Source organism: Camelus ferus, chromosome 1, assembly GCF_009834535.1.
Source record: "Camelus ferus isolate YT-003-E chromosome 1, BCGSAC_Cfer_1.0, whole genome shotgun sequence".
NCBI lineage: Eukaryota > Metazoa > Chordata > Mammalia > Artiodactyla > Camelidae > Camelus > Camelus ferus.
In genome coordinates this window covers 84,126,688-84,150,121 of record NC_045696.1, presented here as the reverse complement: position 1 = coordinate 84,150,121, position 23,434 = coordinate 84,126,688, and the positions used below count along the sequence as shown (strand labels likewise).

The following is a 23,434-nucleotide window of genomic DNA, read 5'->3' as shown; positions in this document are numbered from 1 at the left end:
TGGCTATAAATACATACCTTACTTTAACAAAAAACAACTCCATCCTGTAGACCTAAGCAGTGACATTTGTTTACACTAATCCAGTTACATCTTTGAATAAAATGCCTGCTAGCCAGGTGATGGTATAAGAGGGCGAGAGCCAGAGAGGCGGAGAGGATGGTTAAGCAAAGGTCTTGTCCTCATAACTATTGGGAGGTCAAAGAAAAAACTATGTAGAAGAAAATGTCACAGAAGCACACACTGCCCTTGCCCTGAGTGTAAATTATATGGGCTAATCAGTGGTATGTGTCAAAAGCTCTTTTATTCAGTATTATGCCTGGATCTTCACTTATGGTATCCAAAATGCAAAAAAAACCCACAAAATTTTAGTGATTTTGAGGCTTATCATATGACTCTATAAGAAAACATTAGATTAGCTTGAATCCACAGGAAAAGTTATTATCAATAAAACACAGGGAGTGAAGCCATTGCCTAGCTGTATGTGATTCCAGTCGGAAAACAGGAAATGGTCTCAAATGCATTTAACATTCACTGTCATGAACTTCACCCTTAACAGCTAGACATCATGTTGCCAAAAACTGTTATTATTCTCTTGGAAGCATCAGGCCAGAAAACATGCCTATTTTTCACCAGATCATTGAGGGCCACAGGGCCTGCCTTCGCCCTCCTGCCTTCTTTCCTAGAATCCTTTTACCCTCCTTGGTTACTGCCCTCCCACCCCCAAACTTTTATTTCCAATTTTGCTACATATTGAGTAGCTACAGAACCTTGAGATGTTTCCTACACTCTCAATTTCCTGCTCTATATGAGATTCTTACTGTGGTTTTAAAGGAGATAAGATGGATGAATGCTCAGCGATGTGTCTAATACTATTATTTAATAGTATTCAGTAAATGTTAATTTCCCTCTTTCCTTTTCCTCTGCTCTAGTTGACTGTGTCTCCCAAACGCAATGAGCTTAAAAGTAAAATTTTCATTTTAAAGTAGTTTTAGGTTTACAGAGAAGCAGAAAAGACAAGACAGAGTTCTGCTGTACCCCTCACTTAATTTTCCCTGCTGTTAACATCTTATATTACCACTTGTCGCAATTATAAAAATCAGTATTTGTATTATACTATTGACTAGACTCAATATCTTGTTAAGATTTTCCTAGCTTTTTTCTCCTATTGTCCTTTTTCTATCTCAGGATACCACATTACATTTAGTTTTCTGACCCCTTAGTTTTTCTGGTCTATGACATTTTCTCGGAATTTCCTTGTTTTTGATGACCTTGACAGTTTAAAGGAATACCAGTCAGATTTTTTTGTCGAATCTCCCTCAGTTTGGGTTTGTCTGATGATTTTCTTCTGGTTAGAGAGGGACTATGGGTTGTTAGGAGGAAGACAACAGAGATGAAGCACCGTTCTCATCACATCTTGTCAAGGGCACATGCTGTCAACCTGGCTCAGCACTGCTGATGTAACTTTATCACCTGGCCAAGGTTGTGTTTGCCAAGTTTCTGCACTGTAAAGTATTACTTTTTCCCCTTTATTTCTGCATACTACTCTGGAAGCAAGTTTCCAAGCACAGCCTACACTTAAGGAAGATGAAGAAGAGTTAAGTTCTACCTACGTAACTAGGGGGAGTATCTACATAAGTTATTTGGAATTATAGATTTTTTTAAGGAAATCTCTGCCATCCAAAAGACTGAGGGTAGTTTTTCCCCAATCACACTGGAGTAACCTTCCTTACAATATACTATCTCCCATGAATAAGATATATTACTTAGCCACTATCTGAGTTTGAAGACAAGAATGATGGTCTCTTTAGAGAGTCACTTTAAGATAGTAAGAGAATCTGTAACAGTAAGAAGTTGGCAGTGGATGCAGGAATGTAGAGTACAGTCAGTTAGGCCTTGCAGTTACTAGGTTAAGAACACATTTTTTCGAATATATGTATGTATATGCATGACTGGGACATTGTGCTGTACACCAGAAAATGACACATTGTAACTGAGGGTATTTCAATTAAAAAAAAAAAAGAATAACAATTTTTTCCCCAGAAAAGTATTATTGAAATAAACTGAGATGCAAAAGCTTGAAGGAGGTCTGTAAGTAAGGAGGTCTATTCTTGGACTAGTTAACACCAGACTTTGGTTTTTCCTCAAACACCTTGAACTCTTTCCTGCTTTTAGACCATTTGCTTTCTGGCTCTCTCTTTCAATGGTATTTAAATTTAGTATCTTTTATATAAAACAAAATACTTTGCCTGTCTCCACTCAAGAGTTTAATCCACAAAGGGAAAGAGAAAGGCAGAGAGTAGGAGAGAATTCCCTACAGAGTCACAACAAATTGCGCTGGTTGCCTAGGACATAGAGCTATAACAGATAAAGCCCCAGGACAAAGGGCAGTTCTGTGAACAACTAGACTGTAGAATCCACTTCATACTCAAAGGCCAAACCATTGCTTCCTTTCCATGGACATCTGACTTTTGGGAGAGTGGTTACTATGAAAATGTACAGGGAATTGGAAAGAGGTAAATATTCCTAAGATCCCAAGCCAATATTCCTAATGGACAAAAATGAAGATGCTAAAGAATGTAATCAAGGGCTTAGACAGAGTTTAAAACTTTCTGCCAAAAGGGAGCCTACTATGGGCTCCGGCAGTCTTGGCATCAATTCTGTGGGAAGGAAAGACGCTGACTCTCCCAACTCGCGGTTCTGGATGCAGAAGGGAGGACTGATGTGTGACAAGTCCCCAGGTGCCCTGTCGAGTATGAAAGGAAAGCGAAATTGTCTGTAGTGGTGGCTTCCACATAGCAGGTACTTGACAAAATACTTGATCACTTGACTCAGAGACCAGTAACTTTTCAACATTGTCACACGTTTCCTGTTGGACAGACAGAATAGAGCAGTGGCAAAGTGTCCTGACTCTGGAGCCAAAATGCTGCGTTAGGGCTCCTGGCTCACGTCTTGTTGGTTGTGTAAATCACTGAACTCTTTTCTAACTTGCTTTCCTAGTCATGAAATAGAGATTATAATTGTAGATATCTCCCAGGAATATAGTAAAGATTAAATAGTTAAATACATAAAAACCTTAGAACAGTGCCTGAAATATGGTATCAATAAGCATTGGCTACCATCCCTTTAAGTACGAAATAATACAACATTTTTCCCTCAAAGCAGGGAGTCCCAACATCCCCTTCAACCAGTCCTTATTTTATTTTATATGTTTATATTTATAATATTCCTAATTTATTTTCTCACATTAGATCTACTGGCAGAATAATAAGATAATCCACAGCATATAAATAATATTAAATGTCAGTACCCTTCTAACAATAGTATGGAATTTAAAACATCATTATTTCACATGTCTAAGAAACATTCATTTTGAGAGTGCCTTCTGCCTTATGTAAACTTACTGAGAAATTAATGGAAATTTGTTTCATTTCCCATCGAATTCTTTTATTCTGGTTTATAATAATTAATCCCTTCCCCATAAATATTTTCTAATGATAACCAAAGAAAAATGTGTCAGATAATAGAAGATGGAGTAGGCTTGATCTTTGTTGCCCTAGAATAAGAATGAAGATGGATGAGAGAGTGTTCTACAAATGGATAGATCTGACTTACCATTAGAGCCATTCTATTATAAGGAGCGGTTCAGTAACAGAGAAGGCTACTGGCACGATGGTGAGTGCATCTCAAAGGATTTATTCAAGAAGAGGCTGGGATGGGCTTCTCTTAAGAATGCAGTAAGAATTAGTCTAGTAGACATCAGATACCTATTTCAAGTTCATAACTGAATTACTAAAGATTAATAAACATGTGAAAAGTGTTTACTCTCATAAATAATTTAAAAATCCAACTTAAATCTACGGTGATCTATCAGAGCAACAGTTTTAAGACAATGACGATATTCAGTGATGGCTCAGAGACAGCCATTTCCATATACTGCTGGGGGTGGAGCCATACCTTGTAGGGACAGCAATTTAGCAAGATGCAAAGGCCTTTAAAACTTTGACTCAGCAACTCCATTTCAAAGAATTCATTCAAGTGAGGAATTCAGTCAGGTACTCTAACACATGTGCATGAAGGTATTCAAAGAAACCTTTTCCCAGTTAAGATTTGTAAACAGTTTAAATATTTGAAAAGTAGAGAATGGCTAAAAAGCTATGTGATAAATTCCTAGGAAGTCATTACGAATGTTGATGTCCATGGGCATTCATTAATTAATAGGGAAATGTACTGACTGTATTTTTTAAGTGATAAAACAGGTTATAAACCATGTACACTATGTCCTCACTTTTATAAGATATACACTTGTTTAGGGGGGAGGGTATAGCTCAGTGGTAGAATGCATGGTGAGCATGCACAGGGTCCTGGGTTCAATCTCCAGTACCTTCATTAAAAAATAAATTTAAAAATTTTTTCCAGATTAGAATAATTTCGTTTGAGTCAAGAAACCAAATTCTGCCATAACTTAAGAAAAACACATGTCCACTGTGGTTTTCGTTCTCTTTTCTCTCTCTTCAGTTATTTCTTCTTTTTTTATTTTCTAATGGTAATTCAATTTTCGCAGAACCTATGGAAAGGAAAAAACCTATTTCTCTGCGTCAATTTTTAACTTAGCATTAGGGCCTCCTATTTTCTCTGAAATTCTATATTCATCTTCATCTCCCCAGGACCTAAATTGAAGATAATATTTTACCACCTACCTAGTTGTCACACATAATATAATAAAATACCTGGAGCACTATGGAAACCTGGTATTTATATATAAGCCAAAAGGTAATAAATGCCAAGGTTTTTATCCTGGAAAGAGAATCTTAGGAGTTAAGATGAGAACACAGCTTAAAATCATTTAATTTTTTCCTTCATTTTTCTTGCTTCTTCCATTTTCTAATGGCTTTTTCTTTTTGCCTCTCCATCTTTCTTACTGTTTCTCCCCTTCCATCTAAACCTCACCCCATCTGCATACACACACCAAATGTGCTTTTCCTCTTTTAGCCTCTCTAAATTCTTTCACATATTTACTTTTCTTTCATATTTTTGCATATGGACAAGAACTGGCACGATTTTCTCCTTGGATTTACTAATCTGATTAGGACTAAGGAACGCCCTGCACAATAATATTTTCTTAGGGAGAAAATGATCTGTAATCTCTTCAGTATTGGATGGAGGCCATGAAGGATATTTTACATCTGACAACTGCATTGCGTTTATATGTTTTCTGCACAGGGTTCCTGGACATGATCCTGGGAAAAGGGAGGGATGTACCTGCCAAGTCAATTCTGAAGATACATTTTTAACCTTTTTCTTTCAATTAGTTCAATAATTCCAAAATGACATTCTGTACTATCTCGTTACTGCAAAGTCTTAGAATTATTTCAATCCAGCCATCTGAACTAGATAAAGGCAGAAATTTGAAAGATCACAGGTATTTGTTGATACCATCCAGGTATTTTTGGAGGTGTTGTCACTTGAAAAGATGAAGTAACAGAGATAACTTTGCTTTTTATTCCTGGAAGCATCTCCCAAGGTCCACGGAAACGTATAATAAAGGTGAAAAGATCACTCTGCTGTATTCTTATTTAATCTGGCAGAGCACAGAGTGCTAGATTTAAGAGAAATCTGTGAATTTAAGAACCTACATATCAGCACTAATTTTCACAATACAAATGAAGTGTCATGGAACAACAGGAAATAAAACAAGATGAGACAGAAGTCGGGGAAGAAGTAAACAGCTCAAATTGACAATTTTTAAATCTAAGGAAAGCCTAATTTAAAAAAAAAAAAAGATTGTCATAAAGAATGGGAAGTTAGTAACATCGGCTGAAATATTCAAACAGGGATCTGGGACACTTGCAGTCCCTCTTCCAGGAGTGTGGCAGGAAGAGAAACAACGATCAGTCTGTGTTACCCTGGGGTAACTTTATTTCCTGATTGTAAAACTGAGCTGGGTGGCTGGGTGGGGGCATTTGATCGTACACAAAGTCTTTCCATTCTCAGCATTCTGTTCTTGTGCAGGATCGGTCATGCTATATTTCTAAATGGAAAGATCCTTCTTCCTGAAAGCAAAACGCCACTTGACATTTCAGCAAGCCATAATTCAACGAAATAGAAGAACAAATACCAAAGGGTAATTTAGTGTAACAGGATGTTAAAAGGGGATTTTTTTTTCTCCTACCCTCCTTGTCAGCAGAGGTCCAAAACTCTAAAAGTGAAATAATTAGTTAATTAAAGGTAAAAAGTATTCCCATATTCCAAAGTGAAGTTCTTGACAGATTCTTTGTTGCAGGCCCACTTGGTCAAGGAGGTGGCTTCAAACTGATATCTTGTGATGCCCAAGCCAACCATCATGCTAGGATATAAGCTGACTAAGGATGCAGAAATTCTGAGAGAGAACTGCATTGGAGAGACTTATAGGTACACATTCAGTCCCACTCCCATGGGAGAGGAGGGAAGATCCCCCTCCGTTCTAGCTTCTGTTCACATAAACCAGGCAAAGAGCTTAACACGTGCCCCCAGGGTAACCATTAGAGGGACACAGTGAACCAGTGACTCATTAATATCTGAAAAAGTCTACAGGCAAACAGCTGTGGCTGAAACTATCCAAGTGAGCAAGAGGAGAAAGGTAACTGTGGAGCAATCGGTGTAGCAAGGATGCATGGGATTCTTAAGTGGCCAAGCAGAAGGTAACCCAAGGGTCGTTGTGGAAGAGGCGAGCCCCGCCAGTATGAGGAGACTGGAACTGAAAAATCCCAGCTATTGGGGCTGAGCCCCAAGAGATTAGCCAGAGAGTGCATTAATTTACAAAGGTGCAACGCTCAGGGCTTTGTATGGGGTCATCAGAGAACCTTCAAACTACCCTCTTAGTGTAAACTATGGACTTCAGTTAATAATAATACCTGTTCATCAATTGTAGCAAATGTACCACACTAATGTGTGACACTATATGTTTGGGGTGGGGTATGCAGGAACACTACTTCCTGTGCAATTTTTCTGTAGACCTGAGAAAAAGCAAAATGTGCACATGGTAATAAAAATGCCAATTTTCAAAGAAAATACAATGAATAAAATCATTTTCTCAAAAAATAATGAAAGGTGAAATTATGAGAGTATGAGTTTGCACGAGTATAGGAAGCAAAAGAAGCAATTAAAACTGCCTGGTATTAGAGATTTAACGGAATATAAGGGTGGTGTGAAGAGAAGTGGCTGAAAACATGAAGGAAAGACTAGGAGTCTTGAAAGGAGAGTGATGTCTAATATTTAAAGTTAAACTCTCTGAACTTCTGTCATGTACACCTCTGGGTACCTTACCAAAACCAGGAGTAAAATCTGATATACATTCTAAGATAGATAGGTAGATAGCTAGCTAGACATATCCATCCATACACACATATATTGTTTTTGAAGAATCTGGTTAATTTCCAAAATTAGGTTGATGATGGAGCAGACACAGAAGACTAGGAGACACGGAATAGAAATCAAACATTCAACAAAGGTAAGAAATCAGAATCAGACAGCACCCTAAGAACATAAGTTCTCCCCCGCCACACACACACCTACCAATGACCAAAATGTTAACAAAATCCTGAGATATTCATGGGACATTCCACGGAGCACACAAGGAAGTCTGAGCCAATCTTACCCTTTACAGGTTAGATGTACTTACTTGTATGTTGAATCTTTGTTTTCCTTATCAAGTAGAGAATGTTCTGATGGGTCTAAACATAATTCCTCCTTAGAAAGTAAAGGAATTTCCTTTATGCTTTTCTCTTGAATCTTATTTTCCATTAAATTAGTATCTCTTTTAGGAAGGGAAAAACAGTTCTCAAGTTGCCAATGCTTTGCCTGAAAAACATACATTTTATAAAATGTATTTTCCTTGAACTTTTATGTGTTTCTATCATATGCTAGACTATTAATTGAAGTCCTTGGGACACACACAAAAAAAAAAATAGAATGAATAAGACACAATTCCTGCCCCCAAGGAGCTTACAGTTTTATAAAGGAGATAAGACATACACGTGTAACTTTAACAAAGTTAGAAAGAGATATGTCATAAGAAACAAACAGAAATCTTCTGAAGAGATAATAATGAACTACAAAAAAAAAAACACAAAACGACAGTCCCACTTGAAAATCCTGAATAGCAAGATATGTATTTACTGAAAAGGCAAACAAAACTTTTGCTGAAGGAGTGTTAGAATTTTTCATACATGTACATTCTTTGCATCTCCCCTCCTCAAAAAATCTCAAAAGCCAGTCCAGTTATTGAGTACTTTTCCCCAGAAAATATATTGTATGATAGCTGTCACAGATCTTGGCTACAATTTTTAATGGTATCCATCTAGCAAGAGCTCCCCACCGACAATCTGTTTTACGTTTTAAACACAGAAGCGATTTCCTTGTCTTATATCCGTTCCCACTGCACCCACAGGAAAGCACCAGGAAACACTGCCCCTGTGACGTGAGGGAGTATCAGGAATCCCCAGGTACCTGACTGGCCTGCAAGCCCACCAACCTTTGTCAGAAGGGTTTGCAAAGTGAAATGCGCCCCAGGGCCAGAAAGATAGTGTCAATGAATGTCAAGTCTCATACAAGATGATCAATAGCAAATGAAAGGCCACCTCCGTGTTCATAGGCAAAAGGGAAGGAAAGGCAGGACTACACTGAATTAGAACCGACTTTACTTAAAGGGAGCCATAGCTACTCTCAGGAAATGCCATACGTTCTTTTCTAGGAGAAGCAAGAAATCTGGTCTTATACAAAATCTCTTCATGATTAAACGTGGGCAACTAAATCAAATTTTAAACACTGAGTGAACAGGCTCAAAGTCACTGGCCATCAAGGCAGTCAGCTGAGGAGGGTCCAGTACACAAACTCTGCTGGGACAGCGGAGCTGAGGCTGAGGCCAGCACTGGAGACAAACACGCATCATCTCATTTCTTTTTATACCACAATCATCTGACAGTCTCCTGGGATAAATGTATCTCCACCCATAAATCATCCCCACTCCTGTGTCTCCAACTCCAGAAATAGACATACCACACCACGTACTTTTTAAAAATCTAACTTGAAAACCAACCTCAGATCAATAGCTGTGTTATAAAGTGATTTCGTTATTTTAAAAAAATTCTTTCATGAAATATATATTGAGTCATAATGCACTGAATTTTGAATACTTTAATCAGACTGAATATGATAGGAAAATGAAGACTTAATGTAGAAAACTAAAATACATTATTGCTTTTCCTTCTGTTTTTATACCTGTTAGACCAGAATTAATTCAACTAAAAGACAAAGGCAACATTCAAAGGAGGTCAAAAGTCTCCACATTGTACACATCACCTTGGTTCAGGAAAAATTGTTCTGATCCCAGTCATATTTACTAACTCAGTCTCTTCTCTTCTTATCTCTGTATTTCCATCTGCCTCCCATATCTTTCTGTTCTTTCTGAAAGGGTATCCCTTTTCACACTGAGAAAGACATTCACTGTTGCTATTTTCTAATACCTGCTAATTTTCTTTCTTTCCACTTCCCCTCTCTTCCACTCACCTCCCCTCCCCTTGCCTCCTGTGCCCCTGAGGACCAGCAGCAACCATATCCAAGACAGCTTGATAAAAGTGAGTTCTTAAAAAAAAAATCAAAGCGCAAGCAGAAGGAACTAGAAAACCCAGCTGTCCCCTGCTTTGCCAGCCTTTACTTTCTATAACTACCCAGCCCTGGTAGCTCTTTTCCTGTCTTGAGCAGAAGGGAAAAAAAAATTATTTTCACGCAGGCTTTTTGAGGCTGAAGTCCCGCAAAATACAAAAGACTTTACAAAACAACTAAGGAAAAAAAGGATAAAAATGAACAGTTTTGCTAGCACATATTTCTTAACTAAAATCAAATTAGGTGCAGATTGTGTTTGGTGGACATGGTTTACGTGGCACCCACACCTAGAACAGCCCTACTTCTTGCGTCAGCACCCTGTAAGGGACTCACACCACAGACATCACACACTGGATGACACTTTGCTTCTCTGCCTGCTCTAACTCGCACCTTATCTCACCAGAGCGCATGTGGCATGGCCATCTAGCTCTGTCGGCACTGTCTGAACTCTCCAACTGCCAGAAGCAGCTTTCCGACTCCTTGCATGTTCAGAACACAGCGTGCCCCAAGCTGTCTCTCTCCCCGCTGCCTCCCCACACACCCATCCGAGTTCCCACGCAGACACCCTTTTCCCGGACTCAGAAGAGTCTAACACCTGCCGTACCGACAGGGCAGAAGAGACCATAAAGCTGTCAAGTATCACCCTGAGACTCCCACAGTACCTGGCCAAACCAGCCTTATCATCACCCTCCAGAAGAGTATTGTTTGAAACAGATCAAACTGGTATTTTGTCCCCCAAAGCACAAAGGTTCAGGAGCTGAGTTCCCATGAAAACAAATGGAAAAAAGAAAAAAGAGAGACAATGGATATTTTCTTTCTCTCATGCCCCTCGCTTCCATTTTTTTCATAAGCAGGTATAAACCAGAGCTTAGTTTCACGGGAGGAAGAGGTTAAAAGCACGAGTTCTGAAATGAGCCAGCTTGAGTTAAAAGCCAAACTCTACTACTTATTAGGTTCTGTGAGCTCAGGGCTATTTACTCAAACTCTCTGTGCCTCTGTTTCTTCATGTGTAAGATGGGAATCATGAGCATTCTTCCCTCATGGAATAGACAACTGTTCAGATGACATGAAATGATTGACGTAGAGACCTTAGAACAGGGCTGCAGGCATGTAGTTTCTAGGTGTTACAAACAAGTATTAGTGATGGTTATGACATCATCAGACAATGAATAGAAAGATTTGGTTTTTTCCCCTTAAATTTTCTATATTTGATTGTTACCTTGGTTATTACTTGGCTGTCATTGTCATCTATTTGTTTAGTAATAATATGGTAATTTTATCCATATTGTATTTCTACTAAATTTGGAAACTGAAGGGGCTCACTTATTCTGGGGGAGAAATTTTTCTCCAGAAATCCTGGTACCTTTTGAGCTGCACAGAGCCCCCATCTTCTCATGTCTCCAGTGTCCTCCACTTGAGGGAACTGCCATGGTGAATGGCAAACAGGACATCGGAAGCTTGGAGCTACAGTTCCAGAAATGGAAGTCAGTTCTTTCATGACTAATGACCTTTAACAGCCGATGAGATTCAAATGGAAATCAGGCCAAGTTCATAGTAAATGTCAAGTAAATATTAGAATAATAAAGAAGCAATATTTCTACCTGACCAAAGACCCCGACGGGAACACCGCAGACATCAGTCACACAAATGCTACAGTCAGCAGAGGCGGAGAGAACCAGCCAGCGGCCACCCAGCTCACACATCTCTAAGGAGCTTATCCAGTCTTCATGGGGTCGGAAGGATCTTATCAGAGCTGGGGCCCGTGTGAGTTTGCTCTTACTGGAATTAAGACAGTACTCCTGCATAAAAAGAAATGCCAGAATTCTGAAACATCCAAATAGTAAATATTACAGTGACATAACATTTTTTTGAAAACTCTGATACGAAAATGAAAAAAGGTACATTTGGGAACAGCAATCGGTGACACAAATGCAAATAAATAGTTTGTGATAACAGAGGTTAGAAAAAAGGTATTAACATTCAAAAAAAGGTTTTTAACTGATTTGACTAACTTGAGGAGTGGAAGAATGGAAAGAAAAAAATGGATGGTAAAGTCAGTTATTTGATAAAATCGATTAGTTTTATCATGTAGACACTGTCACATATTATACAATTTCACAATATTATTAGAAAATTGAGCAGGTAATCACTGACACAAAAAATCCCAAACTAACTCCGGATGGCAAGACTGTTATATGAAAGGTCAGGACTCTATTTAAATTATGTTTACTGTCTCATTTCAAATAAGGCACATACTAATTATTTATTCTCAAATGATGCTGCAGTACCTTCCTGACAATACTGCATTCTTACTTTGGGTGATTGACTTGACAATATATTAACAGAAGATTTTCAATATTGAAAAAAATCTGTTTTTCCCCATGAATTTTTTAAGAGTCTCTGATCAATACATGTAAATGTTTTCTTTAAAATACTGACTGTTCTTCATTTACCTAGGAAACCGTCAAGACCGCATTCATAGTTATCTGCAACAAAAGGCAATCAAAAATAATAAAGATAATGTGAGAATTTTTTCAACATACCTCTATATTCCAGATTTTCAACCAGCCGTCAAGATCTCCTGTAGCAAGGTATCGATTTGTTTTATCAGTAGACATAATAATGGAACCAACTCCACTATGAGCCAAAAATTCAGCCAGAAGTTGCTTCTTGACTGTATCCCAGAATCTGACATACCCAGATCCTCCACATGACACCAGGTTGGCTCCCCCTAATACGTAAGAAAACACCTAATTAGGAAACTACAAACACAAGAAACAACTTCCACGTTGCTTTGCCCTGTGGAAAGCATGTGGATGCTGGAGAGTTGTGTAGCCCTGAGATCAATTTCCAGCACTTTGACTCTCTCAAATATAAAATGGAGATAACCCTAGGATACCTTCACTGGTTTGTGTTGAGGATTAAATGAGATAGGATGTATAAGATGTTCCATAAACTTTAGTTTCCTTTCCTTCATTCATCATTGTGATATTATTTGGTTTGGTAAATTTCAATAGAATTAATTTGTTACTCCAAATAAACTTATAAAATACTAATTTCAACTTTATGCTGACTTTTTCAGTTACAGTAAAACCCATCTTTCTTAATAACCCACTAGACACACATACCAAAGAGGTAAAATTCTTCATGCCTAGAGCTGGATGCATACACGTAGTTACGGCAGCATAGCTATGGATTTCTCTTCGTAGCTGCCTGCTTAGAATTCTCATTCTGAGCTTGTTTTTTCACTTTCATCAAGAGTTCATTGTAAGTCCTTATGGAGCACTTTTTTGGTTCATAGGCCTAGAACTAACCTTTTCATTTTCCATTTTTATATGCTTTGTAGAAGCACTTTGCCTAAATTATTCTTCTGTGGCAAAGTTCCTATTATTATTTGATAAATCTGTAGATGACTTCCAATTTGCTTCACAAATGTGCTGCCTATTAACAATCGTATCTGTTTAAGGTAGAAATGATGGTACTGTAGCCGCTTCAGTAGAAACAATTTGGGAATACTGATAACAGTTAAGAAGAATTAGTGTTGAGGAAATGAGAGCAATTTCAGGATAATGGTTCATTTTGTGAATATAAGTGAGTTCCAGAAAATAGAAAGTTTTAGAATCTAATCGTTTCAAGGTCTATTTTAAATGTTCCACAGTGATCCTCAAACTCTATGAGGGCATACCTTTATTGATTTTTAATGCTGAAAATTTTTATATGAAATTCTTGCAGATTTTCCATCTGCAAATTGAATATGAGAAACTGAATATGGAAAAAATGGTTCAGATATGTTTATTTCTCATTTCCATCATAGAACACACATAGGTCTAGATTCCCAATGTTAAAAAAAAAGTCTAAAATAAAAAAATTCTTTTTTTTAGATGAAAGGTCAAAATATAATGCATTATTCTCAGAAGCAGATTTTTATATTATGTGAAGACACAGGCTGCATCAACACCATGCTGACATAGCCAATGAAGACAAAGGGGAAATGAAGCAAATAGTTACTTCATCTATTCTAATATCAAATACCTATGGAATATTGTATTGTAGCACCAGGGTTAGCATATATCTTAGCAGAAGCTCTAGCCAGAACTCTGACCTATTCTGGACAGGATGGACAGCTGGTAAAGACACCAAAGCATTACTCACAGCTCCCCTCCCTTCAAAAAAATTAAGACAAAGAGCCAGTAGCTCTCTTGACCTGGGATCAACAGTTATTTCAAATTTCACAACTGCCCCCAATCTCCAAGTTTCTCACTATTTTTCCTAGCCCATTTTGATAACAGGTGCCAGCATGGTTATTTTCGACTCAATCCTTCTGCCCCATGTAGACCTAAGCTTTGGCTCATATGCTTGGAGCATAATTTTTGTGTGTCCTCTACCCTACTAAACCTCTTTATGCCCTGGCTAGAACACCAACTCTGATTGTTGTTGAGTTTTTCTCATTCTGATCCTGACAGACACAGCACTGTATAAATTGCTGGTGGGTCTGGTCTGGCTCCTGCTCCTTGGCCAGCCTCCTAAACCCTAACCTCATGCACCTTGGTCTGCGGCCTCCCGTGACCTAGTACTGACTATTCGCTAGACGCAGTCAAACTCTACGAGACCTTGATAGGATTAGACTGAACTTTCTTTATTGTTCCCTGTTCCAACATTTTATAGTATATCAAAGCAGTCTACAGTCAGAATATAAATATATATATTTTACCTGTCGCTGCGATGTTTTCTCTTGCTTCAAGGAAGCAAAGCGTCATAACAGCATGATTGCACTCAGCATCCCTCTCAAAGGAACAGGCTCCCAGGGTGGTTTGGTCTGCCATGGGGTGGGTGGAGTGGCTCCTTCCAGCACCAAGAAGCTTCTGTGGCTCTGTATCTGAGATGGAGAGAAAGCCAGGTATCTTAATGAACAGAAGCTTCTGCCTTTCAAACAAACACTTGTGGAAAACAACAGGCCCTGCCTCCATCACGGCCTCCAGTGACTCCAGCAAGTCTCACAGTAGGTTTCCAGTCAACATCCACAGAGCTTTCTGCTGTTCACTCCGCCAACCCCAACTTGAAGGATTATTTGGTTCCATTTTTGTTCCTCATATTCCAAACACGCTTACTGTGTTTTCCCTTGATCTGAATTAATAGGGACTTCATTTTGGAGTCACTGCTAACATCTGAGAGATCCTGATATGTTCAAGACAAATGTGAGTCTAGTGTCATGGCATTTTCAACTTATTAATCATTAAAATTAAGCTTGCAAGTAACTTAATGAATATGAGATATAATGACTATTTAACATATGTGAGTGATCGTTTTAAAGCAATATTATTTGCTAGTGAGTTACCCTAGAAATGATATTCCTAACTGTACAAATCTAATCATGTCGTCTCCAGGTCACACTAATAAAAACTGGGGATATTCATCTCAGAATCCATAAGTAGTCTGCACATAGTTGTGAAAAATCTATACAGAGGAATCTTCAAAATTTCAGAGCAATGCCTCTTGTGTCTTTTCTAAATTTGACATTATCTGCTTTTCTTTCCTATCTATCTCTCTGCGGTTTTAATCATACCCACAATTAGGTTTGCTCTAAGAGCAACACAGTGCTTTCTAGAGGGCCAGCGCAGAGAAAGAGGCAGAATTCTACCCTCTCCGTGGAGGGTTCAGATGAACCCTAATGATTAGCTCTTTGTATATAAAGCCGGTCACTTTTGTGCCTGCAGCCAAGTAAACTCTAAATCTCTTAAGTGAGTTTTCTTTCTCCTAACAAATCACTCACACACACAAAAGCTGTCTCTGATGACCAGTCCTTTCCTAAGGTCTAATTCAGCCCCTGTGAGTTCATCCAATTGAGACAACAGAACCTCACTGGGCCATGAGGAGTGACATATTCATTACCCCAAATAAATTAGTCTAAGGAAAAGCCTGTAGTATCTAAGGAAGCTAAAATAAAATGTGAAAGGCAATTGTCAAGACATTTTGCTTAAGTATAAAATATTTATCTGTTCTGCTAAACTCCCATAAAATACAATATACCCCCATCTAATGTTCCTCACAGGCTTCTAAAGCAAGAAATAATTTAAGATTTCCAGGCAGCATGATATTTAATACAAGCTTAGATGGAGTCTGAGCAGCCTATCAAGTGAACACGAGCTCCTATTTTCCTACCAAGGAGTACCCAAGGTTCACTCAAAGGCAATTTGGCGAGGTTTATTGGCAAAAAAGTGAACTAGATAAAAATCAGAGGCCTGCTCCCTGCCGTCAGTAATTCAGAAACGCTGACGTTGCTTAAAAAGAAGGAACAGCAAGCCGTGGAGAATTTGCTAAGCCGAGTAAATCTCAAGGTTCCCTTTAGTCACTTTGACAAGACAGCGGTACCACTGCTCCCGTGTGCTCGCAGCCGATCACCTATAATTTGGGAGCAAGCTGACACCAGGAGCAAGCACAAACAGCCTGGCCTGTTGTGGCTGGACTCGGCCACGTTATTCTAGTTTCAAACTTGCACTCACCCGGTTTTGATTTTAGGCAGCCACTGGTAATCAGGGTGAAGGACATAGTGAGCATTTTCTGTGCTACTGTTCCACAGAACAATTTCTCCATCATAGCTCCCTATATGAGCCGGGACAGAGAACATAAATTGCCAGAAAGTTAGACAGACAATACGAGCAACAGCAAGTAGAAGAAGTTACTAACCTAATACTTTACACGGAATCTGACACTTCGTAAGTGGTCTCCATATTTTTGGAGACATGAATGGATGGATAATAATTACTAGGTTTTTATTCAACTTTAGAATTTAGAATCTTCACTGAATACCTGTTCAGTAAGTGTGATAGAACTCATTATTATATCTCTTTTTTTTATTTTATAGTAATAAAGCATTCAGGATAAAGGTTTTGTAATTAAATAGCTAGAGTTTGAGTCCTGGCGCTATCGCCTACTGGCTGTGTAACCTGGAGCAAGTTACCTAACTGCACTTGATGCCACAAGTTCCTCACCTATAAAACCGGGTTAATAACTTTTATATGTCATAGGGTTGTTGTGTAGAATGAAAGCACTTAGAATAGTGCCTAGCACATTACAAATACTGAAAAACTATTCATCATTCTTAACGTACTTACATATTAGTGAGTATGTTGATGCTCAAGCAAATCAAGTCCTTCTAGGTTTCTGTTTCCCACATCTCTTCTCCTGTGTGTGTGTTCTTTTTATTCCTTGAATGTTTCTTTCTCCAATCCTAAATCTTTCCCTACACAAAGTCCTTTCCTACTGCTCATCCCAGAGAACGTAGAAAGCCCAAATAGTGGGACTAAGTCTGGCCATGCCTGTCGTGGGAGGAGGAACGCTTGCCCAGACTGCTGCTCTTGGCAGCCTGGTGAGAACAACTCCCTACTAAGCAGAATGTCAGCGTCCAGGGGAGAGCAGAAGATAAAAGCTGAGTGGGATGTACTGATGGTGTCTTTCCTGGGACTTGGAGAGAGAATGGAGTAAAACACACTGAATCTCTGTTTTGTCCTAGAGAGAGCAACCTGTGTAACTTACAAACTGGCCAAGGATGAGGAATGCCCATGGAATTGGCTGTCCACAGGAGTATCCACCTTCTCCTACTATTTTGAAATGCTTCACTTACAAAGTGCTTGACCAAACATTTTCACATAGGACTGATGGGATGAGAATGAATGAAGAGATTATTCATTCCCCAATTACAGTGGTATTTTATGACACTTTTACAATAAGAACTACACAGCCTTACTTGTCTCCATCACATTTCAGGACATGATACTTGCTGCAAGGGTAGACTTCCAGTAGCTATAAAGAAAATTCAACTGCAGAGTTGGCCCTACTGGAAACTAATCAGGGAAGTTCTGAAAACAATGAAACTTCAAGCATAGACAGAGCAGTAAACCTCATATTACAACCCTTTATAGGTATGTTAGCTCTTTTCCTGTAATTCTTCATCCCTCTTAATTATGCCATATTTGGTTCTATAAAAAATTGGGGCTGTCAAAATATGGACCTGATAATTTCATGTTGCAATCTGTCTTTATAAATTGTTTTCTTTGGCTAGAAATGATACAACAATTTTTGATCCTCTTTAATAAGTCACATCAAAGTCTGCCTGCAGATCCTTTCAAGAGCTTGGATTTATAGACATTTGGTGAGACCAGTCTTTAATCAACATTACTTAGACTAAATGGTGCCAAAGGGTTAACGTGTTCCCATTTTGAAACATCTGAGTTCCTCAGGAGTGTGATTTCCACCCAATAGCTCTATTGCTGCTCCTGAAAAAAGGACAATAAAAATAAATGCTAGCGTTTACTGATGAACTTACTGTGTGCTGAGCTATGTTAAATCCTTACATAAATTATCTTATGCAATCTTTGCTACAAACCAAGATATCAATATATTATTATTAGCCAGAGAAAATTATAATTTAGAGTCAAAATAATGTGCTCAATATGATGTAGTGGCAAATGGTGGAATCAGGACCTGAAGCCAGGGAGCCAGGCTCAGGAGCTGATGGACATAACCACTATCAGAAATAAGGGCCAAGAGTAGTTTTAAGGGCAAGGACTGCTTCTTCAAGGAATCTATTCATTTGGCAGTGGAGAAAAGACATTTTCTAAGTGAGTGAGAAAAAAAAAAAAACTTTCTCCATTGATCATCAAATGGAAGGTTCAAGTAACCTGTAACAAGTGTTTGTGGAGGTAAAAATGCAGCACATAAGATGTCATCACGGTGCTGTATTCCTCCCTTCCATTCTTCAGGCTGGATGAAAAATTGATTGAAGTTCTGAGGTCGAAACACAGTAATTGCCCTAGTAAAAAAGGATACAGCATTTAGCTGTGAATCTAAAAGTGATACCAAGATTGAGTAGCCATCATGCACTTGGATGGTGTGATTTGAGAGGTCTAAACGACAATGCTATCCAAAATTTTATTCCCACTTCTCATTCACAAGATTGAATTCCCACTGAAGTTCCATGTGGATTCTCTCTTGAATTCCTGGGTAAATTACAAATATTTAATATCAGAAGGTTAATCATCCTTTCACAATCATTAACACCAAACATGCATGCATTTAGCAGATTAATCATCCATCACCAAGACCCTAAAGCAAAATTTCTCCATACGGGGGTGACATGGAACCACAAAGAGTTCTGTGACAGTAACAATAAAAAAGAGCAGTATGTGAACAAATAATATTTGGTAGCTTAGAGTCACTATGCTGTACACTTCTACCGACACAACATTGTAAATCAACCATACTTCAATTAAACAAACAGACAAACTTTTGAGGAACTGCCAAAAACTTTTTGATAGTTTAAACAGAATTGTTAAGGTTTCTTTTCATCAGGGGCTTCCAGGACATCTGATATGTTAACATTCCCTGTGGCATTTTCCAGACTGATTTGACCATGGAGTCCTTCCTCACACAGCATCTTGAAGAATGACTATTCGTGAAACACACCTGGAAAATGCCAATTCAAAGGAACGGGACATAGGGCAGATACATTTTGAACAGAAATAAGAGTTTTTAAAAGGTCAGTCTCCTGGACAGGGATTGAAATGCCTGGTGCCTGGTGGGGAAGGGAGGAGCCTAAAGATTAAATTACGGGGACATCAACACCATCTTGTTTCTACTTGATTTCAACTAAGGCCACCAGCCTCTGGGAAGCCTCTCCCTCCTTTTAGAGCCACACACATTTCAAATGAGCATTTGTAACCACAGGCATGGTGTCTTCACCTGCATCCTCTGTTCACCTTTCTGAAATCCTTCTTCTATTCCGCCCAGGCTAAAAGTCTCCCAATCACGCTGTCGGTGTAACTCCTCACCCTTTGATGGATGTAAGTTTCTCCTCCTCCTGGAAACTCTTCTGCTTTCTTCCAGCCTCCCTGACCTTTCATTCCTGGTAACTCTACCTCCCTTCCCTTTTTCCTCTTTCTCCTTTTACTATGGACATGACTCACTGTCACTCCACTCCCCTCTCTCTGCTCAAGAGGGCTTGTTCAGGGATTTTGTATACCACCGTAATTTCCAATCTCACTTCTATACAGATGGCTCTTAAATTTATCTTCATTTGTAACTTTTTCCAGTGTTGAGTAATTCCCACTCCACAACTGATAGTTCCATTATAGTTCCCATCAGCAGCATATCAAAAATCCAAATTTTCCATCTTCCCTCCACAGCGGAACTCCCTAACTCCTCAAACTTGGTTAACAGACCAGAATTCTAGCCTTCTGCATGTCTTTTTCTTCCCCAGTAAAATAAAATACTCAGATTCTACCTCCGCGATTACATATTCATTACATATTCATTCCTTCCTTTGTATTTTAAATAACCAATGACAGCTTCCTAGTTCAGCACTCCCTGCCTCATGGTTGGACAACTATAACAGCCTCTTAACCAATTTCACTGTCTCTAGGCTACCCACCTCCAGTGTGTTCTTCATTCTGCTACTAGATCAATCATTCCATTCAGGGGCTCTTAATATGCATTCATTCTACAAGCATTTCTTCTTCCACTTCCAGTGGAAGTCCTTGTTCACGGTGCTGCAGGGGACAGAGCCACAGCATAAAACGACTAAAATGCAAAGTGAAAAGTGGGAAGTGCTGAGGAAGTACTGACCAACTGCCATGGAAGTCCAGTTGCAAAAATCACAGAAGGCTGACTTGAGGGGTCATGTTTGAGCTGGACCGTGATAGAGGGGTAAGATTCGGAAGAGGAAGTCACTCCAGGCAGAGTAGGGAAACAGCATGATCCAAGATGAGGCTAACATCCTATTACAAAACATTTCTTAGTTTTTCCATTTCCTACAGGACAAAATTCAAATGTGGGGGTCTGTTATTAAAGACCCTATAATATCTGGGTCCAATCAGCTTTTTAAGAAAATTTCCCTTTGTTCTTCTATCCTTGCTTTTCAAAGGAAAATGTGAATGTCCAACTAAACATTCGACAGGGCTGCTGGAAGCCACAGGGTTAACTGGCGCACTTTCCCAAGTGTTAATTTTACTCAAAGGGTTGCAGGGAAACTATTTTTGTATTAAAATGAGGATAGATGGATTTGTGTAATAGAACGCAAAATTCACCTAGACTTTAGAGCTAGAATGCAAGGTTTCAAATAACTTTCTTGCTTGAGGGAGCTATTTTGAACTGTTCGGGATTTTCAGAGACTGTTTCTGAAGCCCGCCTCCACGTTCAAGCCCAGCAGTGCTCACTGCTCTCTAAGTAGCCCTCACATTTCCAGCTGCTTTGCCTTCATTCTCAGTGTGCTCTTCCATCCCTCTGCGGAGTTCCGTTCATCCCTCAGACCCACATCTACCTGTCCACACACCCATTCTCTAAGGCCTATTTTGTTCTCTAGGCTTCCTTAATAACTAGAGTTGTAAGAAATATTTCCCTCTTCTGACCTCTTACATCATTTACATTTTACCTACAATATTTAATTAATATTGTAAGTCTCCACTCCTCTGCTGGATTGTAAGCTCTCAGAAACCAGGGATCTTGTCTCATTCGACAACCCTACAGCAGCAAGCGTAGTGACCCACCCATACTGAATATTCAATCAGTATTTGTCAAATGAATGAATGAAAAATTCTCTGGGCAAATACTACCTCTTTGAATAAACCTTCCCTGACCATCCTAGCTAAAGACTTTTTCTTGAGTCTCTCATCCCTCACCTACACACTTTTTCTTTATTACATTATCATTATGTGATATTGTGGTCTATTATTTGTCTGTTTCTTTTCTGTCTCTCCTACCATAAATAAGCTCTAGGAGAGCAAAGACTTTTTCCCTTCGGCATCAGTAGTGCCTAGAATAGTACCTAGAATATAACAGGCACTTCATAAATATTTGCTGAGTCAATGAAGGAATTATTCTATTTTTTAAAGCAATAATTTAACATTATAATTTTAATAATATTAATATAAGGCTTAGCAAGATAAGATAATATAAATAAGATGATTGGCAATTTTGAAATTGTAGTTAATCTCATAATAGCTTTATATGTATATATTTTTAATTTCTCTTTATTTATTGGTGAGTTTAGTTGGAGAGATGAACCTTTGGGGATGGACAGTGTTGAGGGTGAGAGTGACAGGAAAGAGGTCAACCCACGGCACTTCTATTACCTCTGGGTCAAAATTCAACGTTGGATGTCTCTTTTGCCAAGATACCCATATTAACTAGGTATATTTAGGAACTACCATCCAAAGGCACAAAATGCTTTTCCTAAGATGGTGTAAAAAGTAGCCCTTCTGATATTTGACCTTGTGTGTCAAAACGGTGAGAAACTGATTAGCTGCCACCTTCCCTTTAAAACCTAACCTGAAGCTTGCATTTGAAATGACAGTTATCCTTAGAATGCCTTCAGGATCCACACTGTGTTTCTTACTTTGTACATTTCAAAGATAACCTTTTTTAAGTTTGTTCTTTTGCCAAGAGTAAACCTGAAGTGCAGAATGAGCCAATTTTAAGGCCATTTTAGGAGTCTGAGAGATTTGTTCTTCCTGGCATTGAAGGAGTTTACTAGTTCCGTTCCACACCTCACATTCAAAATCCTGAGAGTACGGCTGCTGAGTCATTGTATCATCCTGTGAAGATATCTCTATTTCAAAAGTTAGACATGGTGACCAATTCTGTGAGAACAAAATTAGTTTACCTGTCAAGTGCAAATAAATAAGTAAATGAATGTTTAAAAAAATAACCTCTTTGGGGTTTGCCCCATCCATGCAAAAAAAAAAAACCTAAAACCAAAACAAATCAAAAAAATCTCTTTTAAGATGAATGAGCTAAGAAAATAACTTTTATTAAAACTTGTCATGGTAGAAATTGTCATGGTGAAAACAAAAGAACACAGTCGACTATCTGTTCCCTCAGAGGTTAACTGCTCATGTGCTGTTTAGTCCAACTGTCATAAGAATGTATCTGTATTTGATCCATTGCTTTTTAGGTTTAAAAGGGGTATCTCAAAGGTAGAGAATGAGTTCAATATAAATCAGTTCATTTTTATTCTTTTTCCTAAAATTTGTGGAGTCAAATTTTAGATACTGAAACCAACACAAAATTAGTTTTGAGGATTATTTGTGAATTTCAAACATACTCGTCACCACCTAGCCTCCAGCAAGGTTATTCAGAGTAAGACACAGCTTTGGAAATTTTCATTCTGATACTTATCCTAATAATATAAACCTATAGAGTCATATATAAGATTATACATAGTTCCTTAGTAAGGTGAACTATCAACGATTTAACATCTTGTGATGGATAAATTTTATTGTTGAGGAACTTCAAATCCCTAATCTCATTCTCCTTAAAAACATTTTTAGAAATAAAAGTATATCAACAGCTATTTATTATACATTTACTTTTTACAGAGGTCTGTGAAGGATGCTACTATCAATATTTTCAGAATTGTATGAAATTAAATGAAATATTCTCTTTTTTTTGTATTGGTATAAGTCCAGATATTTTACAGAGATAAAACCTTCATAAACAGAAGTTTTCCTCTGGGCAGAAGCGGAGAAGACTAAGAGCTTGAGTTTATTTTTATAGAAAGCTGTAAATACAGAATCATAGAATTTTAGGGCATAAAATTAAGATAAAAATATGATAAAATCTTGAACTAGTATGGTTGTTTCTTTGATTTTACCAGAGCTATACATGTTACATGACAACTTTAAACAAATGTCAAGATAGTTGATCTTCTATTCATTCAGTTTTATCAACATAAATACGACCAGATACTTAATCAAGTATGTTTTAACTGATCCTATGTCAATTCACAACTTTGAGTATATTT

The 23,434-nt window shown here is 38.3% G+C and overlaps 1 protein-coding gene and 1 long non-coding RNA gene across 2 annotated transcripts in view; one reads left to right on the top strand and one right to left on the bottom strand.

The window, feature by feature from the left end:
- WDR49 (WD repeat domain 49) overlaps positions 1 to 23,434 on the bottom strand; it is a 121,682-nt gene that overhangs the window by 20,456 nt on the left and 77,792 nt on the right. The window contains exons 10-15 of the mRNA XM_032484883.1: positions 18,318 to 18,448; positions 16,144 to 16,239; positions 14,351 to 14,518; positions 12,183 to 12,370; positions 11,241 to 11,438; positions 7,658 to 7,836 (exon numbers count right to left, since the gene is read on the bottom strand). Of these exons, the coding sequence (XP_032340774.1) occupies positions 7,658 to 7,836; positions 11,241 to 11,438; positions 12,183 to 12,370; positions 14,351 to 14,518; positions 16,144 to 16,239; positions 18,318 to 18,448 (960 nt within the window). The remainder of the gene's footprint in view (positions 1 to 7,657; positions 7,837 to 11,240; positions 11,439 to 12,182; positions 12,371 to 14,350; positions 14,519 to 16,143; positions 16,240 to 18,317; positions 18,449 to 23,434) is intronic.
- LOC116665401 lies at positions 80 to 6,141 on the top strand. Its single transcript, XR_004321999.1, has 3 exons — positions 80 to 307; positions 1,591 to 1,594; positions 6,131 to 6,141. It is a non-coding gene; the product is annotated as an uncharacterized LOC116665401 (long non-coding RNA).